General features: G+C 45.2%; 1 protein-coding gene across 2 annotated transcripts; it reads right to left on the bottom strand.

The window, feature by feature from the left end:
- Positions 1-3,235: 3,235 nt before the first annotated feature.
- On the bottom strand, positions 3,236-11,657 carry LOC144510596 (cytochrome P450 3A14-like). Of its 2 annotated transcripts, XM_078240158.1 has the most exons (5): positions 11,448-11,657; positions 8,955-9,048; positions 7,552-7,712; positions 4,104-4,261; positions 3,236-3,971 (listed from the first exon to the last, which is right to left on the bottom strand). In XM_078240158.1, the coding sequence occupies exons 2-4, from the start codon at positions 9,022-9,024 to the stop codon at positions 4,253-4,255; spliced, it is 240 nt and encodes a 79-aa protein (XP_078096284.1). In that variant the 5' UTR covers positions 9,025-9,048; positions 11,448-11,657; the 3' UTR covers positions 3,236-3,971; positions 4,104-4,252. The 2 variants fall into 2 exon arrangements, 1 of the variants encoding a protein (XP_078096284.1); XR_013500654.1 differs by lacking the exons at positions 7,552-7,712; positions 8,955-9,048; positions 11,448-11,657 and adding an exon at positions 4,377-4,490.
- Between the last annotated feature and the right edge of the window lie 6,083 nt (positions 11,658-17,740).

Below are 17,740 nucleotides of genomic sequence, written 5' to 3'. Positions count from 1 at the left end.
ATCTGAAGTCTGACAGCAGAAGAGATCCATGTGGCAAAGTTAAACTCTGGTACAGAACAACACCAACAGTCCAGCTAATAAAACAACAAAAGGGCAATGATAGGTCCTGGACCAGAATCCCAAGTTATATTAGCAAGCCAGACTAGACCCCAACAATTTTTCTATTTTGGCATTAATGTGAAGATAGGATATTTCTTTCCAGATTCTACTGACAAAGTAGGAATCTTTTATAGTGAAACAAATGTTACTTAACAACACAGTTTAAATACAACTCTAACAAATGAAGCAGCATAACCATTAACAATTGAACAATATTTAAAAATCAAAAGTAGCAACTTTACTTTCTAACTTAAGACTGTTCCAGTTCCAAAAAAGCCCCATTCATGCATAGTTCAAAACCACGTTCAAATAAAAAGTTAGCAAACCCAGGCATACCTGCTATAAATTGTGCTAACAGTATTGATGCTTTCAGAGAGATTTTGTGGAGAGAGAAAGAGTTTCAGAGCAACTTGCAGAAGCCTCGGTCTTCAAACAACTTCCAGCTAAAAAAACTCCAACTCTAAACTGCAAAAGCTTCCTTCTCTCTGCTACAGACCCAGCACTGCACTTTAACCACATTATCACATGAACAGTTTAGCTAGTTCTGGAGCACAAGTCTTCACTACTATTGCCGAAATGTTGTCAGTACCTATAGCATTTGCTGTATCCAATGCCTTCAGCTGTTTCTTGATATCACATGGAGTGAATTAAATTGGCTGAAGACTGGCATCTGTTATACTGGGGACTTCCAGAGGAGGCCAGGATGGACCACCCATTTGGCACTTCTGGCTGAAGATGGTTCCAAGTTCTTCAGCCTTATCTTTTGCACTGATGTGCTGGGCTCCTCCATCATTGAGAATGGAGCCCCCTCTCCAATGAGTAGCTTAATTGTCCACCACCATTCACAAATTAATATGACAGGACTGCAGAGTTTAGATCGGATCCATTGGTTGTGGGGTTGCTTAGCTCTGCCTGTCACTTGCTACTTATGCTGTTTGGCATGCAAACAGTCCTGTGTTCTCATTATCAACACTAGTTGGCACCTCATTTCTAGGTATGCCTGATGCTGCTCCTGACATGCCCTCCTTCATTCTTCATTGATCCCCTGGCTTGGTGGTAATGGTAACGTGGGGGACAATGCTGGGCCATGAGGTTGCAGATTGTGGTCGAGTACAATTCTGCTGCTGCTGATGGCCCACAGTGCCTCATGGTTGCCCAGACTTGAGTTGCTAGATCTGTCTGGAGTCTATCCCTTTAAGCTCAGCTACAAAACACGATGGAGAGTTTCCTTATTGAGGAAACAGGAGTTTGTCTCCACAAAGACTGTTTAGTGGTCAATGCTACTGATACTTTCATGGATGGATGCATCTGCGGCAGGAATTTCGGTGAGGATGAGGTCAAATATGCTTTTCCCTCTTGATGGTTCCCTGACAGTCTGCCACAGTCCCAACCTAGCATCTGTGTCCTTTAGGACACAGCCAGATCAAACTGCTGGTGCTACTGAGTCACTTGATGGACATTGAAGTCCCCACCCAGAGTACATTTTGTGCCCTCGCCACCCTCTGTGCTTCCTTCAAGTGGTTTTCGACGTGGGACACGTACTGATTCAACAGCTAAGGGGCAGGGTGGGGGCGGTATGTGATAATCAGCAGAAGGTTTCCCTTGCCCATTTTGACCATGGAAAGCACTCGATCATTTCTCTTGGTCTATGATTGTTTGAAATCTTATTGTTCCATTGTATTTCGGTGAAAGTCTCAACTATTCCATCTCCTTTCAAATCTCTTGTTAAAATGTAAGCTGTATGGCGTAATCAATTTGACGCTTGGTGCCTGGATGCACTCTCAGTTTGCACTTTGATCCATTAAACATCCAGAACAAAATGGAATTTATTCGGTAAATACCAGTATTGACTGTTATTTGGCAAAGATATTCTTGTAGATAAACTGGACGAGAGGATATTGTCCCACACTGGGGCTGCATTTACAACAGAATTGTAACTAATTAAAGGTTTGATTCAGTGTCTTGTCAGTGATTCTGTCGGAGAGAAGCAGGAGTTTCGTTCTCAAGTGGTGCATTTCGTATTCAAAGTAAATTTGGTTAAGTTGAAGGTCAAGAGTTGAAATTTATCCCAACCTGTCAAGTATAAAGTAAATTCCTTGCCCTGTTCAACACTCACAGATGAGGGTTTGGAGAACTTTACTGACATAAATCAGGATGAGTGGTTTTAGCCACAAGGGGAGACAAAAGAAAGCAGAGGCTTCTCACTGGAATAGAGACAGTTCAAAGAAAATCAGATTCAAAATTTAATTAAGATGATCAAGGAAACATCTTTGCAATGGTTAAAGGGGATGGAGTGAGAGAGCATCAACTTAAAACCAACAAAGGAGAGATTCGGCAAAATTATTTTTATTCAAAGGATTGTTAGGATGTAGAATGTCCAATCAGAAACCAAATCCATAACTGCTTCTAAATGTGAAGTTGATAAAAATTGGTAAATGAGAATTTTAAGAGGATATCTGGGATATGACTAAGTGAACAACACAGAGCACCATGTAGTTGTGCTCAGCTGAGTGTTCGTCATGTGAAAGGCAATAGATCTGGAGTTCCAGGACTGCTGCTCCATCACCAGCAGAGTGGAGTATTGCAGATCCCACTGGTCACCCATGGACCTCAGTATTGATCCTGTTCCAATTGTACACAATGGAGTAATTTACAGATACACTGTATAAAATTGGAACTGATCTCTGCTGCTCCTGCCAGGGAGCGGGCAAACCGTAATTTCTCTGATTTCCTTAAATACTTGTTCTTTAGATTTCTGACACTTGATGCAAAGCTTCCTCTGGCTTCCAGTTGAAACCAAACTCAAAAATCTCTTTTCCCGAAAAATGGCCCCTGGTTGCTAAGTGTCATCTCATTCGTTCCCAAGCTTGATTACTTTACATGTCATAACCTCCCTCAGCACAACAGAGACACTGTTTGAACTGATACCAAGACCCCCATGTATGTGCAAACACCTTTGAATTTAACTAGAGTTGCACCCTTTCTTACACAAAAACACAACCCACTTAAATCAATACCCTATTTCTGATATTTAATAATGCAAATATAGATCGCTTAAAACTACCTGTTTTCCTGACAGTCTCCATTTCATAATGATTTTCTGACAAAAAGCCTGCAATGTAACCAAAACGTGATATTGAACTCAACAAATATATATTTATTTGAATTTTGTTAGACAATGTTGCTTTAAAAGTTGCAAAGTATATGCAATTATTTTAGGAGTGTGTATATCTGAAACATTTTTCTATACATTTTGTATAGAAAACATAGTATATCTAGACTATCCAATGTCAAATAGTTTTATAAAATAGGTTTATAATCACAAATTATTTATTTCAATATCAAAGGTTAAAAAAAGCCATTGATCAGTCAGCAACATTCTATTGACAGATGTTCCCTAATACAGTATATGTGTTGAACACTAATTACTCCTTCAACATTCAGATGAAGTTTAAAGTTTATTTATTAGTGTTGCACGTAGGCTTACATTAACACTGCAATGAAGTTACTGTGAAAATTCCCTGGTCGCCACACTCCGGCGTCTGTTTGGGAGAATTTAGCATGGCCAATGCACCTAACCAAGTTTTAACACCTGGAGATAGATCATGGATGTTTCTTTGCATATCGTATTGTTTACTCTGATCATACATATTCTTGTTGAGTTATAAAAGTTTCCATGCATTTTCATTTGATGCGTAATGTAAGATCCTAATTATGATTAATTTCAGATATACACACTCCTACATATTTTCGTAACTCCGCATGAACCAAGTGCTTTATTCCTTTCAATCAGTATTAACACGTAGCACAAATTTCGCGAATATGAGTTTTTTAGGCTTCATGAATCCGGTTACATCCAGTTCCAATGGGATCTGAAACAGAAAGAGCAGTAGTAGTACCAGGCCAACAGGAAGGTTTTATTACAGCAATGGATAGTTCTGTCCATCCCATTATTCCCTCCCCTCAGTATTCACTTCAACAAATAAATCAATTAAAATTCTCACCGGTGTCTCCTCGCAGGGCACGAAGGTCAAGTGTTGCAAGAATGAAGTGAGTGCCATCTTCATCGCAAGTTGGGCAAATCTCATCCTGATGCAGTTCCGAGGGCCCAAATGGTAGGAACACACAGGGATCCCGAGACTCCCTGTTCTCCTTACTGAACCTGGCATATCGACAAAGACAAAACAAGTGAAATTTGCTTAGAAATCAGAGTGGATAGAGAATGCAACAGTTCAAAATTGAAACTCTGATTTTACCCCAGTAATTCCTACACTTACTGATTTTTTGTTGAGTTGCTGCTACTTGGACAGTGGGAGACAGTCTCGATGCAAATCTGGACTACAGAGTGTTGCCAGATAAATCGAATGTGGAGAACAGTAGCACAGTCGACGTTTATCCTGTCCTCACCCTGACATCTTGCCATGATGGTAATTGAGGTGCTTTGCACGTTAGTGAACTGCAAGTTTAAAATGAGCCTAAACAGTACCCGGCCAGTCTGAAAAGACAATAACCTGATTGTTGGGCAATAAGTCCAAATTGAGCCCTTCACCCTTAAAGAGTGCAGCGTTCCATAACAATTGTTCCCATTCAATCTCTATCTAGTTCACAGCAATCATTTTCATTATTCAGTTCATGAATAAAGTGTATGGAATGCTTGGAAAAGAGAATCTGGAAAGAAAGCAGTCAATAGGAATTTAAATATCTGCTTTGGTCATCAGGGATTTGTTTCATAAAATCACAATATAAATTCATCACTGAATAAATTCATCCCTAAATGTATTGTAATCTTGGCCCACCCCAATTCATCTACTTGGTAACATCCCAAAGTACCTCTCATTTCAGATCCCAAAGGTAACATAGTGTTAGTTTTGCTGGGCCAGTAACCTAGAACCGTACACTGGTGCTCCCAGAGATGAGTACAAAACCCAGCATAGAGCTGGAGAATTCAAATTAATGAATACATTTGGCTGGAGGATGCATAGAGGGGAAAGATGCCATTCAAATGATGTGGGGATAAAAAAGGAATGTGGCAGAAATAGAAGACAGTATAGTCGGCGGATAGATACTGTTCAATGCAGTCAAGAGCATGGGTCCAGACAGATGTGTTGCCCATCTGGTTCCAGATATCTGCTCCGGGCTGGAGAGGAACTTGCAGTGGGAGGGTGAGGATCCTGTGATCATGGTCCTTGTACGTACCAACAACATAGACATAATTAGGAAAGAGGTTCCATATAGGGAGTATAAACAGCTTGGGATTAAATTAATAACCTCAGAGGAAATAATGTCTAGATAGTTACCTGAGCCACAAGTAAAGGGTAAATAAGATAAGAGAGTGGGCTCAAAGATTGGTGTGGGAGAAATGGGTTTGGTTTTCATGGGGCACTGGCACCTGTACCGAGGAAGGTGTGAGCTGTTCATTTGGGATGGTTTATACTTGAATTGTACTGGGACCAGTATTCTAGTGAATTGTATAACTAGGGCGGTAGAGAGAACTTTAAACTAAATAGTGGGGGAGGGATTATGTGAAAGGAGATGAAGGGAAACAACAAAGTAATGGAGCGGTGCAGCACTTTGCGTAATGAGACAGAAAGGAATGGAACATCTTAAGAGTGTACCAGCAGATGAAACCAAAAATGTTTAAAAATGGTTTAAAGGGCCTGCATCTGAATGTAGATAGCATTCGGAACAATAGGGATGGATTGTTAAGACAGATAGAGAAAAATAGGCATTACACAGACATGGTCAAAAGGTGACCAAGGCTGGGACCTGAATATGATGTGGAGATACCGGCATTGGATTGGGGTGGGCACAGTAAGAAGTCTCACAACACCGGGTTAAAGTCCAACAGTTTTATTTGGTATCACGAGCTTTCGGAGTCCTGCCCCTTCATCAGGTGAGTGGACACTTAGATAGATATGATGGAGTTAGAGAAAGAAAGTGGGGAGGAGCATAAATATTGGCATGGACCAGTTCATCTCAGTGACCTGGCTCTGTGCTGTAAACACTGTGCCAAATGTCATGGGCAACATGAGAACAGAGCAAGCATCATTAAATTCATAATGATCAAAAGCATCAAGCAGAGCTGTCATTGTGAGATTATAAACCTCAGCACCTTAGCAAATACTTCAGCTGTATCTACTTGGGTTAGAAATGTTGATGCCAGCATATACTCAAACACATTCCATTCAATTCAATTTAGCCAAAACACCAAGAACTGAGGCAAGCTGATTAAAATGCAATATGCATGCTAATTATAGCCCAGGTGTCTCCATACTTGCCTCTAACGGTGATGTAATGTTACCCAAAGAGGTGGGCATTAAGGAATCACAGATCAGGAAACTGATTAAGATTAAACCAAGTTAAGACAAAATTTGGGAAGGCTGACAGAAACAGGCACTCTTGGGTGTAGAGAGTGAAGTATGTGAAAGAAACTTAGTTTTCCAACAGGAATAGCCAATCTCTCATTTTTCCTATTTCAGAGCAATGCAGAACAGCAGAGAACAGATTGTCTAAATGTTGTCTGTTTGGGATAAAGAATGATCAAAGGAGGTCTAAATAGGAGCGGGCAGTGGAGGAAATGGGAAAATCATTCAAAGAAGAGTGGCAAATGGAGGTGGGGCAGTGGAGGTGGTTTCGAGTTAACAAATGGAAGGAGAAAGCAGAATGAAGTGAAGAGGATCCAGGGATATTGGACACCACAGTGCAGCATGGAATACAATGTCAGTGAGGTCATTCGCTTCAAGGGTGCTCATCATCATCATCAATAGGATAAGCACGGCTCTCCTCACTGTTCCCTTCCTCCCTACAAACATTGAAGACATGTCATTGTCTTAAAGCCCACTAAACACAGCACATTGTGGACATTTGAAAACAATAAAAAAGTCCAGGAAGCTGATGGTGAGCATACACCAATAGGAAATGAGCTCCATTCATTGCCCTGGGGGAAATTCCCTGAGTCGTACTATTGAAGTCAAAAATTGGAAAATCGCAAGTAAGCAGAATGCTCATTACTTTCCTCAGTAAATGCTCTCAGCAAATAAAGTTTCCTTATCACCAGTCAGTTCTCAGGAAATGAACTGTCTCAGCATCAGCCATGCCTCAGCTGCTAGCACTCTCTCCTCGGTCGGAAGATTGTAGTTTTAAATCAACACTCGAGACTTGAGCACAATCATCCAGGCAGACACACCAGTGCCGCACTGAGGTCTTTGTGATGAGATTTTAAATGGAGGCCTCTCTCAGTTGGATATCAAACATTTTATGGGAGGATCTTGAACAGCGAGGGAGTTCTCGGGGCAATAGGTATCTGGTTATTGTCACATTGCTGTGTGTAACGAGGCTGCCGTACTTTACATCGCAATGGTGACCACAACTCAGAAATTAGCCATAAAGAGCTTCAGGATGTCCCAGGATCGTGAAATGCAAGTTCTTTCTTGTCCATTCTCAAGGACTCACTTTGTTTGGAAAAGCCTCATCGATTTCGTGCTGCAGTTTCTTCTGTCCGTCTGGGTGCATCGCCAGATTGTATGCAGCAAATGACAATGTGCTGCTACTGGTCTCATACTCGGCAAAGATAAAGGTCAGAGTTTGTGCCAGAATCTCCGCGTCAGTCAGACCTGCAGAGAACCAGAAGTATCGAATATGGGTCACAAAATTCACCTGATAAACACAGAAGGTTAAAATATTGTGTTTTCGAAATATCTCGAAATATCTCGAAACACCAATTGTTAGCTGTTAAGAATAATGACACAGATAACTCAAGGTGTCCAATAAGCATGTTAGGAACATCAAATTAAACACTAGTGCTGACCTCAGTGCCCAGACACACAAGGGTATAAGGATGACTAATGTGTCTCTCGATATCCCTGCACGACTCTTAGGGACCAGATTGGAAACTCCAAAGTATATGAAGAAGTTAGCTTAGACACCGACTGTTTTTGATTTTGGCATTAGTGTGAGCACAAGGTGCTTCACTCCAGATGTGATTCAATTGACCCACTAGGAAGCTTTTATTAAAGCAAACCTTAATTAACAATACAGTTTAACTGTAACAAAAATAATTAGCATAACTGTTACCAATTGAAGTACTTAAACATGACAAGGTACAATTCTTAACTGCCAGTTATCTCTATCAGTACCAATTTAAGCAATATTCCTCATAGGCATTAGCTCCCAGACTTTAATTTCCAGAGAGGGAAGGGGAGAGAGAAAGAGCTGCTGCTCCATTCAAATTCAAACAGCAACTGCCCACTTGTCTATCTCTAAGCCTAGCTCCACCCATTCACATGAGTCTCTCTTCTTTCCAATCAATCTAATTAAACCCCACACTAACACCTCAGGGGAAAGCCCTAAAAATAACAAAAATGCATTTGCTCAAATTAATAGAAAAACTCCATTAACTAGGAGCAATTATTCTACTGCATGCTTAGCATGTGGTCTGCCAGTTGCAGACAATCTGTACCATCATCAGAGCTTAAGTATAAAACAGCCCCTTCACAAGAAACATGATACAAATATATCTTTTAAAGGCACAGTATCATCACACTACTCAGTTCCCAATCTCAGTCCCATGATTGGGCAGAATCACCAATCAGACACCAGGAAATTCACACTGGAGTAAAAAGAACAATTAATTCCAGCAGGGGTTAGACACACACCTCCCCCTGGCAGAATGTTCTCACATGCTCCTCACTGGGTTTTAAGGATCTGGGAGTGGATCCCTTGCCCGAACTGTCAGTCAGGTAGGGTATGGGAAAACCAGAGAGAGAGGAACAATAATAAAGTGAGGAGTGAGCGTTAATTTCAGGAACAGAAAGAAACAAGGATGAGGGGAATGAGAAACTTTCCACTGATGGTACCTTTGTCTGTTGACTTGCTGACATCATCCTGATTCTGGGAGCTGGTTTCGGTCATTTGAAAATCAACCATCAGCTGCAGAAAATCCACCCGATCCTGAGAATTCAACAAGAACCATGTGAGGACTCAGCTATGACAGCACACAAACAGGTTTCTTAGAAGGCAAGTCCCAGATCCTGCAATTCCAGAGAGGTGCAAAGGGGGAAGTAGAGCGTGTTTCCTCCAGAGATGCTGGAAGCAAAACCCACCCAGGACTCTCCACAGAGAAGAGCAGTCGAGACTGTCACCCATTCATATCTGCTCAAAGACAAATTTGGAAAGCAGATGGAATAATTGAGGCTGTCACTTAAATACAATTTAACATAAGAATTCTAATGGATGTTGACTAAGAAAATATCCGACAGCTTTCATTCACATCAAGGTTACAGATATTCTCATCTATTGTCTTCCCTCCCCAACATCCTCTTTAAATGAGGCTATTAACAGATAATCTGGCATCTTTTTTTTGAAAATGCACTGCGTCCCGGGCTTTGAAAAGAAAATGTTGTAGCTTAAACATGCTGTGCAGATGTTTTGTAGACCAGGTTTGTCGAAAGTAAAGCCAGTGGGCTGCATTCAGTCTGCAAACTGCTCCAGCCTTATCCAGCCCACAAAGGCACTCCAGGCGTATCCTGCCCGCAAAACCGCTCCAGGCGTATCCCGCCTGCAAAACCGCTCTGGGTGTATCCGGCCCGCAAACCCCTCCGGGCGTATCCGGCCCGCAAAACCGCTCCGGGCGTTTCCGCCCGCAAAAGCGCTCCGGGCGTATCCGGCCCGCAAAACAGCCCTGGGCGTATCCCGGCTGACAAAAGCCGCTCCAGGCGTATCCGCCCGCAAAAGCGCTCCGGGTGTATCCTGCGTGCAAAACAGCTCTGGGCGTATCCCGCCTGCAAAAGCGCTCCGGGCGTATCCGGCCTGCAAAACAGCTCTGGGCGTATCCCGCCTGCAAAACCGCTCCGGGCGTATCCGCCCGAAAAAGCGCTCCGGGCGTATCCGGCCCGCAAAACAGCTCCGGGTGTATCCCGACTGACAAAAGCCGCTCCGGGCGTATCCGGCCTGCAAAACCGCTCCGGGCGTATCCCACCCGCAAAAGCGCTCTGGGCGTATCCGCCCGCAAAAGCGCTCCGGGTGTATCCGGCCTGCAAAACAGCTCTGGGCGTATCCCGCCTGCAAAACCGCTCCGGGCGTATCCGCCCGAAAAAGCGCTCCGGGCGTATCCGGCCCGCAAAACAGCTCCGGGTGTATCCCGGCTGACAAAAGCCGCTCCGGGCGTATCCGGCCTGCAAAACCGCTCCGGGCGTATCCCACCCGCAAAACCGCTCTGGGCGTATCCGCCCGCAAAAGCGCTCCGGGTGTATCCGGCCTGCAAAACAGCTCTGGGCGTATCCCGCCTGCAAAACCGCTCCGGGCGTATCCGCCCGAAAAAGCGCTCCGGGCGTATCCGGCCCGCAAAACAGCTCCGGGTGTATCCCGGCTGACAAAAGCCGCTCCGGGCGTATCCGGCCTGCAAAACCGCTCCGGGCGTATCCCATCCGCAAAACCGCTCTGGGCGTGTCCGGCCCGCAAACCCCTCCGGGCGTATCCGGCCCGCAAAACCCCTCCGGGCGTATCCGGCCCGCAAAACCCCTCCGGGCGTATCCAGCCCGCAAAACCGCTCCGGGCGTTTCCGCCCGCAAAAGCGCTCCGGGCGTATCCGGCCCGCAAAACAGCCCTGGGCGTATCCCGGCTGACAAAAGCCGCTCCAGGCGTATCCGCCCGCAAAAGCGCTCCGGGTGTATCCTGCGTGCAAAACAGCTCTGGGCGTATCCCGCCTGCAAAAGCGCTCTGGGCGTATCCGGCCTGCAAAACAGCTCTGGGCGTATCCCGCCTGCAAAACCGCTCCGGGCGTATCCGCCCGAAAAAGCGCTCCGGGCGTATCCGGCCCGCAAAACAGCTCCGGGTGTATCCCGGCTGACAAAAGCCGCTCCGGGCGTATCCGGCCTGCAAAACCGCTCCGGGCGTATCCCACCCGCAAAAGCGCTCTGGGCGTATCCGCCCGCAAAAGCGCTCCGGGTGTATCCGGCCTGCAAAACAGCTCTGGGCGTATCCCGCCTGCAAAAGCGCTCCGGGCGTATCCGACCTGCAAAACAGCTCTGGGCGTATCCCGCCTGCAAAACCGCTCCGGGCGTATCCGCCCGAAAAAGCGCTCCGGGCGTATCCGGCCCGCAAAACAGCTCCGGGTGTATCCCGGCTGACAAAAGCCGCTCCGGGCGTATCCGGCCTGCAAAACCGCTCCGGGCGTATCCCATCCGCAAAACCGCTCTGGGCGTATCCGGCCCGCAAAAGCGCTCCGGGCGTATCCAGCCCGCAAAACCGCTCCGGGTGTATCCGGCCCGCAAAACTGCTCCGGGCGTATCCGGCCCGCAAAACCGCTCCGGGCGTATCCGGCCCGCAAAACCGCTCCGGGTGCATCCCACCTGCAAAACCGCTCCGGGCGTATCTGGCCCGTAAAACCGCTCCGGGCGTATCTGGCCCGCAAAACCGCTCCGGGCGTACCTGTCCTGCAAAACCGCTCCGGGTGTATCCGGCCTCCGCTTTTCTCTTTATCCAGTGCTCTGGATTTGCTGGATTTAGTGTGTGGCACACTGGCATAGTAGTTAGCACTGCTGCCTCATGGTGCTGGGAACCTGGGTTCAATTCCGAGTATATCCAGCCTCTGGCACCAATTTTACAAAATCCCAGCCAAAGAGGTGTTTGAAAGGAAGATTCTTCATTAAGCTGCCCCTCCAAATCAAGGCCCATTTCTCTCCTGTTTTTGCTTCTGTCTGCCTATCAGCTGCAAATGGGGGAGAGAAACAGTCTCTGATTGGCGGAGCAGCGAACATTGGCATTAGTGCGTGTATGCTGAGGGCTGCTGGGTCAAGGGAAGCAAGGCAATGGCGGGGCTGGAGCCTGGGGAGGACGAGGTCAAGTTGTTCATATATACGCACTAACCCTCGCATCCTCCGGACATTTGTATTTACTCAGTCTTTTTCAAAGTTAATTTATTACTGAGATATTGCTGTACTTTAGCTCAGCAATTCTTGCTTTCCTTAAAACCTCAAACTTCTTTTTGAAATTCAGCCTCATCTTTCTGGAATAGGCTCATCGGCCCCTTGAGTGAGAAAAATATGCAAATGTGCATCCCTGCCCCACCAAAAAAATTTGGATAGGTCTATCATAGACTCTCCTGATCTCCCACTGTAACCTCAGCCAAAGCCCAAGAGAAAGGGTGAAAGCAGCCACCATCCCTGCCATTTCCACTTTCCAGTGGGAGGCTGGAGAAACCCACCAGCAATTCCATTGACTGTAGAGCAGTCTGCACCCAGACTGAACACAAACTGTACACCCTACCTGCTAAACTTCAGTAACTGTAAAGGAACACAATATTCACCGGCTACCCGTAGCAATGTTGTTGTAGCCACTTCCTATCTAGTTGTGAGAATAAATTAGGAAAAGGTCAGTGTTGAGGGTGGGAGAGGCGCAGCATTGGTGCTGGTACCAACAGTTAGTTTAACACTCCCAGCATGCACTCCCTTTTGTCTCTTTGCCTTCAAATCTGACAAAACGCTCATGGAAAATTCATTTGCATCCCTGGGGAAGGTGTTGAATCCAAGCTTTTCCAGGATTGGAAAAAGAACTAGAACAAAGGAAAAAGTCCAGAATCATACATTGATGAGCGATTGCTGTAACCCTGCAGACAGGTATAGAAAGGGGGTAAGGCAAAGTGTGAGAGAAAGACAGAGAAAGAGAGACAAAGCACGAGAGGAAGAGAGAGAAAAAGAGAAAGCGCAAAAAAGAGAGTGAGAAAAGAGAAAGAGATACAGAAAGTCGATTAAAGAATATATGTTGATTAAGAAACTGTAAAAACTCCCATAATATGGGAGCTTTTACAGCAACCTGGGAATACAAATGAGACCTCACTTTAACATTTTACCCAAAAGAGATTATTTCTGATAGTGCTGTGCTTCCTGAGTTCTACACAGGACTATGCACCTGGATGATGTTTTCAAAGCTACAATCTTTTGACTCAGAGACAAACCCACTGACGTAGATTCTGAACTTCCACAAGCTCAAAGCTTTCCCAGGATGAAATGTCAATGTATATTCTCAGATTGGTGTAGACAGTTAAATTGTGAGATTAGAGAATCATGGGTTCAAATGTAGAGGATCAGAAGGACCTTGGGGTCTGGGTCCATAGGACTCTTAAATCGGCCTCGCAGGTAGAGGAGGTAGTTAAGAAGGCGTATGGTGTGCTGGCCTTCATCAATCGAGGGATTGAGTTTAGGAGTCCGGGGATAATGATGCAGCTTTATAAGACCCTTGTCAGACCCCACTTGGAGTACTGTGCTCAGCTCTGGTCGCCTCATTACAGGAGGGATGTGGAAATGATTGAAAGAGTGCAGAGAAGATTTACAAGGATGTTGCCTCGATTGGTTGGCATGCCTTATGAGGATAGGCTGAGGGAGCTCGGTCTTTTCTCCTTGGAGAGACGAAGGATGAGAGGTGACCTGATAGAGGTGTACAAGATGTTGAGAGGTATAGATCGGGTGGATTCTCGGAGGCTTTTTCCCAGGGTGGAAATGGCTGCTACGAGAGGACACAGGTTTAAGGTGCTGGGGAGTAGGTACAGAGGAGATGTCAGGGGTAAGTTTTTCACTCAGAGGGTGGTGGGTGAGTGGAATCAGCTGCCGTCAGTGGTGGTGGAGGCAAATGCGATAGGGTCTTTTAAGAGACTTCTGGATGAGTACATGGAACTTAATAAGATTGAGGGTTATAGGAAAGTCTATTTATGCGCCTAGGTAGGTAGGGACATGACCGGCGCAACTTGTGGGCTGAAGGGCCTGTTTATGCTGTAGTTTTTCTATGTTCTAAATAGGCAAAACTCATTGAGCTAGGTCTAGATGTAGCCAGGCACCTAATGGTTTTGCTGTTAGACTTGCCTCTCCATTTTTAGCTCAAAAGATCTTTCCATAAGGTTGCTGGAAGCGTGAAATGGTAACACGGCAGTAAGGGACGCGGGACCCTCAGCAGTAAGGGACGCGGGACCCTCAGCAGAAAGGGATGTGCGACCCTGTGTGAACAGAGTAACCAAGATATCCCCTCAACAGAAGAGAAAAAAATACTACGCTAACTCAACTAAAGCAAAGCAATAATTTTGAATCACTTACAAGCAAAAATAAGTGCAGGGTCAAAGGTACTGAATTCTGTTACTTTCTTGATGTTTCTGATAAATAGGTCATTGGGGTTGTTGAGGGAGTCGACATCTACACTGAACGCAGTGCAGGTGATCACATCCATACTGTACGCTCTGAAGATACTGGCAGAAGAGAAATGTCTCTGTTAGAGCTGAAATAAATATTCTCTCTCTTTGCTAGTTGTCCCTGGGGCAGAACACAACAGGCCATTCAGCCCAACTGGTCTATGCTGGCATTTTTGCTTCACATCAGAAAATAAGACTGTCTTTTACACATCACTTTTCATATCTCCCAAACATATATATAAAATAATGTTTTACAGCCAATGAAGTACTTTTGAAATGCAGTCACTGTTGCAATATAGAAATGTGGCAGTCAAAACGCTCACAGCAAGTTCCCACAAGATAATGACCAGATAATCTGTTTTGAATGTTGAAGAATATATACTGGCCAGGACCTTGGGGACAACTCCAGTACTCTTCAAAATATTGCCACGCTGAAAACATCTCCATGATTACCCTGTAAAACCCTTTCATATTGTTAAAGACCCCTTTCAGGTTATCCCTCAGCCTTCCTAGAGTAAAAGTTGAGCATTTTCTGTTGATTTCAAAATCTCAGTTCTGTTATTATTCTTATAACACCATTATTTTACACCTTCACCAGTGACTCTGTTGGTTAAAAATTTTGTTCACACCTGTTTCGGGAACACGATCTGCCTGAGCCCGTCCCCAATGAGACAGGGAGCATTGCAACTTCATGCTGCCTCCTCATTTGAATCATTTCAGCTTGCAGCTCAACACATTCAGTGCTACTGGCTGACTGGATGTTCTACACAGGGCCTAACAGTGTGAGATCAGTATGTGTTTCCACTAGCATCCAGCTCTGAAAGAGAATCCGCACTGACTGAAAGGAGTCTGCTGCTGCCTGTGCTGCAATTGGAAGAAAGGGAAATGGAGAACCAGGGCAGAGAGAGATCTCCACAGTTAGAATACAGCACTGGGCACCATGGAGATCAAGAGGAGGGGGGAGGCCATGTTTTCATGGGGGAAGGAGCATCTTCCAAAGGGAATGGGAACAGGGATCCTGGGATCCCTGTTGGACCCCACTACTCATCCATCATGCCTAACATGCAGACATTTCACTTCACACTCACACACTAACCAATGCTGTCAGTCTCACACCCACCTCTCAATTCTTCCATCTACTTCCAGCTACTTAACTGTGGCAAACACATCACTCAAACACAGTGCACCACAATCACTGACATTCTGCCCTCGCTCTTTCAGGACAAAAGCTACCTACAAAAGAATGTGGCAAGGTTGAACCCTGGTGAGACATGCATGGCTTCACCCCTGAAACCAGCAGTGGAGATGCTAGAGTACATCACAGTGTCGGCAGCACTAAATCTGTAGCATCTGTTATCACCATGAACATTCAGATTGAGCGCATGTCTTCTCAACTCACACCTCACCCTGCTTTATGACATGTGCAAGCTGTGGATAATGTAACCATGGGAGCTCATGCTTTACACTCCCCAACTTTTTCTTTCTGATTTTCTGCTTTCAGATCTCAAGAAATGCTGTCTGCTCAACTACAAGAGGTACAGGGAAGAGAGAGCAACGCCACGTCACTGTGTGGGAGCACTAGGCAAGACAAAGGCGGCATGATAGCACAGTGGTTAGCGCTGCTGCTTCACAGCTCCAGGGTCCCGGGTTCGATTCCCGGCTCGGGTCGCTGTCTGTGTGGAGTTTGCACATTCTCCTCGTGTCTGCGTGGGTTTCCTCCGGGTGCTCCGGTTTCCTCCCACATCCAAAGATGTGCAGGTTAGGTTGATTGGCCAGGTTAAAAATTGCCCCTTAGAATCCTGGGATGCGTAGGTTAGAGGGATTAGCGGGTAAATATGTGGGGGTAGGGCCTGGGTGGGATTGTGGTCGGTGCAGACTCGATGGGCCGAATGGCCTCCTTCTGCGCTGTAGGGTTTCTATGATTTCTATGTCAATGATTTGGGATTGTCTCCTTGATTTTGAGATAAAGGATTGCAGCTAACTGTGCTCAGCAGAGAAGAGTGCGCTGTCTTTCTGAGCACTGCCAAGCAGGATGTGGGGGGTTGTAAAGGGGGCATGTCCAATTGGCAGCCCCCCGCGCTGCGTGTGGCCCTGGAACCAGTTTTCAAAATGTTGGTCACACGGGTATGTTGGGGTGGATGATTCTGCAAGCAGCTGCTCCAATCACAGGCTGTGCACTATCAGCAGCAAATGTGATTGGAGGAGCAGTGAACACCAGTGGAGGTGGTTTTCTTTCACGTACTGGGGAGATGCTGACTGTGAGATCCAGGAGTTGCGAGAGAGAGTTGTGAGTGAGCAGGTGAGTGAAAGAGACCGACCAATGTGTCCGTGCGTCTGAACTAGAAAGTGGCCCTTACTCCCAGATACTCCCAGATTTCTCACTCACCACCACACGCCACCAGATACATAGGGTAAGTGACCAAGACAGGGAATGAGTCTGCCACACACACACACAAACTCTGACACTCTCACACTTCATTTTTAAAAAAATAACTTAATTTATTACTGAGACATTGTTAATAAAGAGAAACATAACTCGAAGGAGCACAAAAGCAAATCAAATAGAGATCGTCAAGTACCAGAAACAGAGTCTTACTACCATTCCTCCAAATGTGACAGACTGAGATGTGAAAGAACTGTCAAGCCTCAAGACCATCTGAATTTATGAAGTCAAAGAGCTGAAATTTGGGAGCAGTGATAGTAAGTAAAGATTGTATTGTCCTATTCCACAGAAGGGAGGAACGTTTTCTTTAGAGAAGAAAAGGGGATGTTGTGTTATGTGCCTACACGCCATTGCAATGTAAAGGTGTTCAGCAGAGTAAGGGCTAACGTGGGACTGGAGAATAGTGCTGCCCACAGTATGATGTGTGGAGTCAAGTAGTTAGAAAGTCTGGGAGAATAGGCTAGAGGAAACAATTTGAGCAAGCAGGCTACCTGCATGGACACAGCACCATGCATTACAGTAACTGGAGATCTGGTTAAAGACTAACAATAATGGGTTAATTTTTTTTTAAAGTCTCAAGATCTCATCACTGAAACACCTTCACAGCAGTCAGATGCTATAAAGAATCCGGAATATTTGCCCTGGAAAAAGAATGGGAAGAGAAATTGCTTGGAGTGGATCTAACTGCTAGCAGTTGATTTGGAAATCTTCTGAAAACCGAGGGAAGCAACGTTTGGTGCTGATTTGACATTATGACTCAGAAAGCTTGGGGAGCTTTGAACCCATTTGAAGCTGAGAGTGACTCTGGACATTTCCTATAAAGACTGAAAGTTATAGATGTGGTGTGGGAGTATCCGTTGTGTTTAAGTATAACAGATCTGTAGTTCAGGGTTTTAGAGCTTCCTACCAAGTACTGTTTAGTTGATGTTTTTTTTAGTTTGTTACAGTAAAAGTCTTAAAACATGAAATCTAATTGTGAGGATTGTTTAAGTTGGTCAGGGAATTCAAATATCTTGCTTAAAGTT

Source organism: Mustelus asterias, chromosome 23 (assembly GCF_964213995.1).
Source record: "Mustelus asterias chromosome 23, sMusAst1.hap1.1, whole genome shotgun sequence".
Taxonomy (NCBI): Eukaryota; Metazoa; Chordata; class Chondrichthyes; order Carcharhiniformes; family Triakidae; genus Mustelus; species Mustelus asterias.
This window is presented reverse-complemented; position numbering and strand designations above follow the sequence as displayed.

Bases quoted from the DNA above. Each gene is read 5' to 3' on its own strand.
- LOC144510596 (XM_078240158.1), bottom strand. From the start codon at position 9,024: ATGGTTGATTTTCAAATGACCGAAACCAGCTCCCAGAATCAGGATGAT. The intron at 7,713-8,954 runs GTACCATCAGTG...GGTTCTCTGCAG, and splicing joins CAGCAAGTCAACAGACAAAG to GTCTGACTGACGCGGAGATT.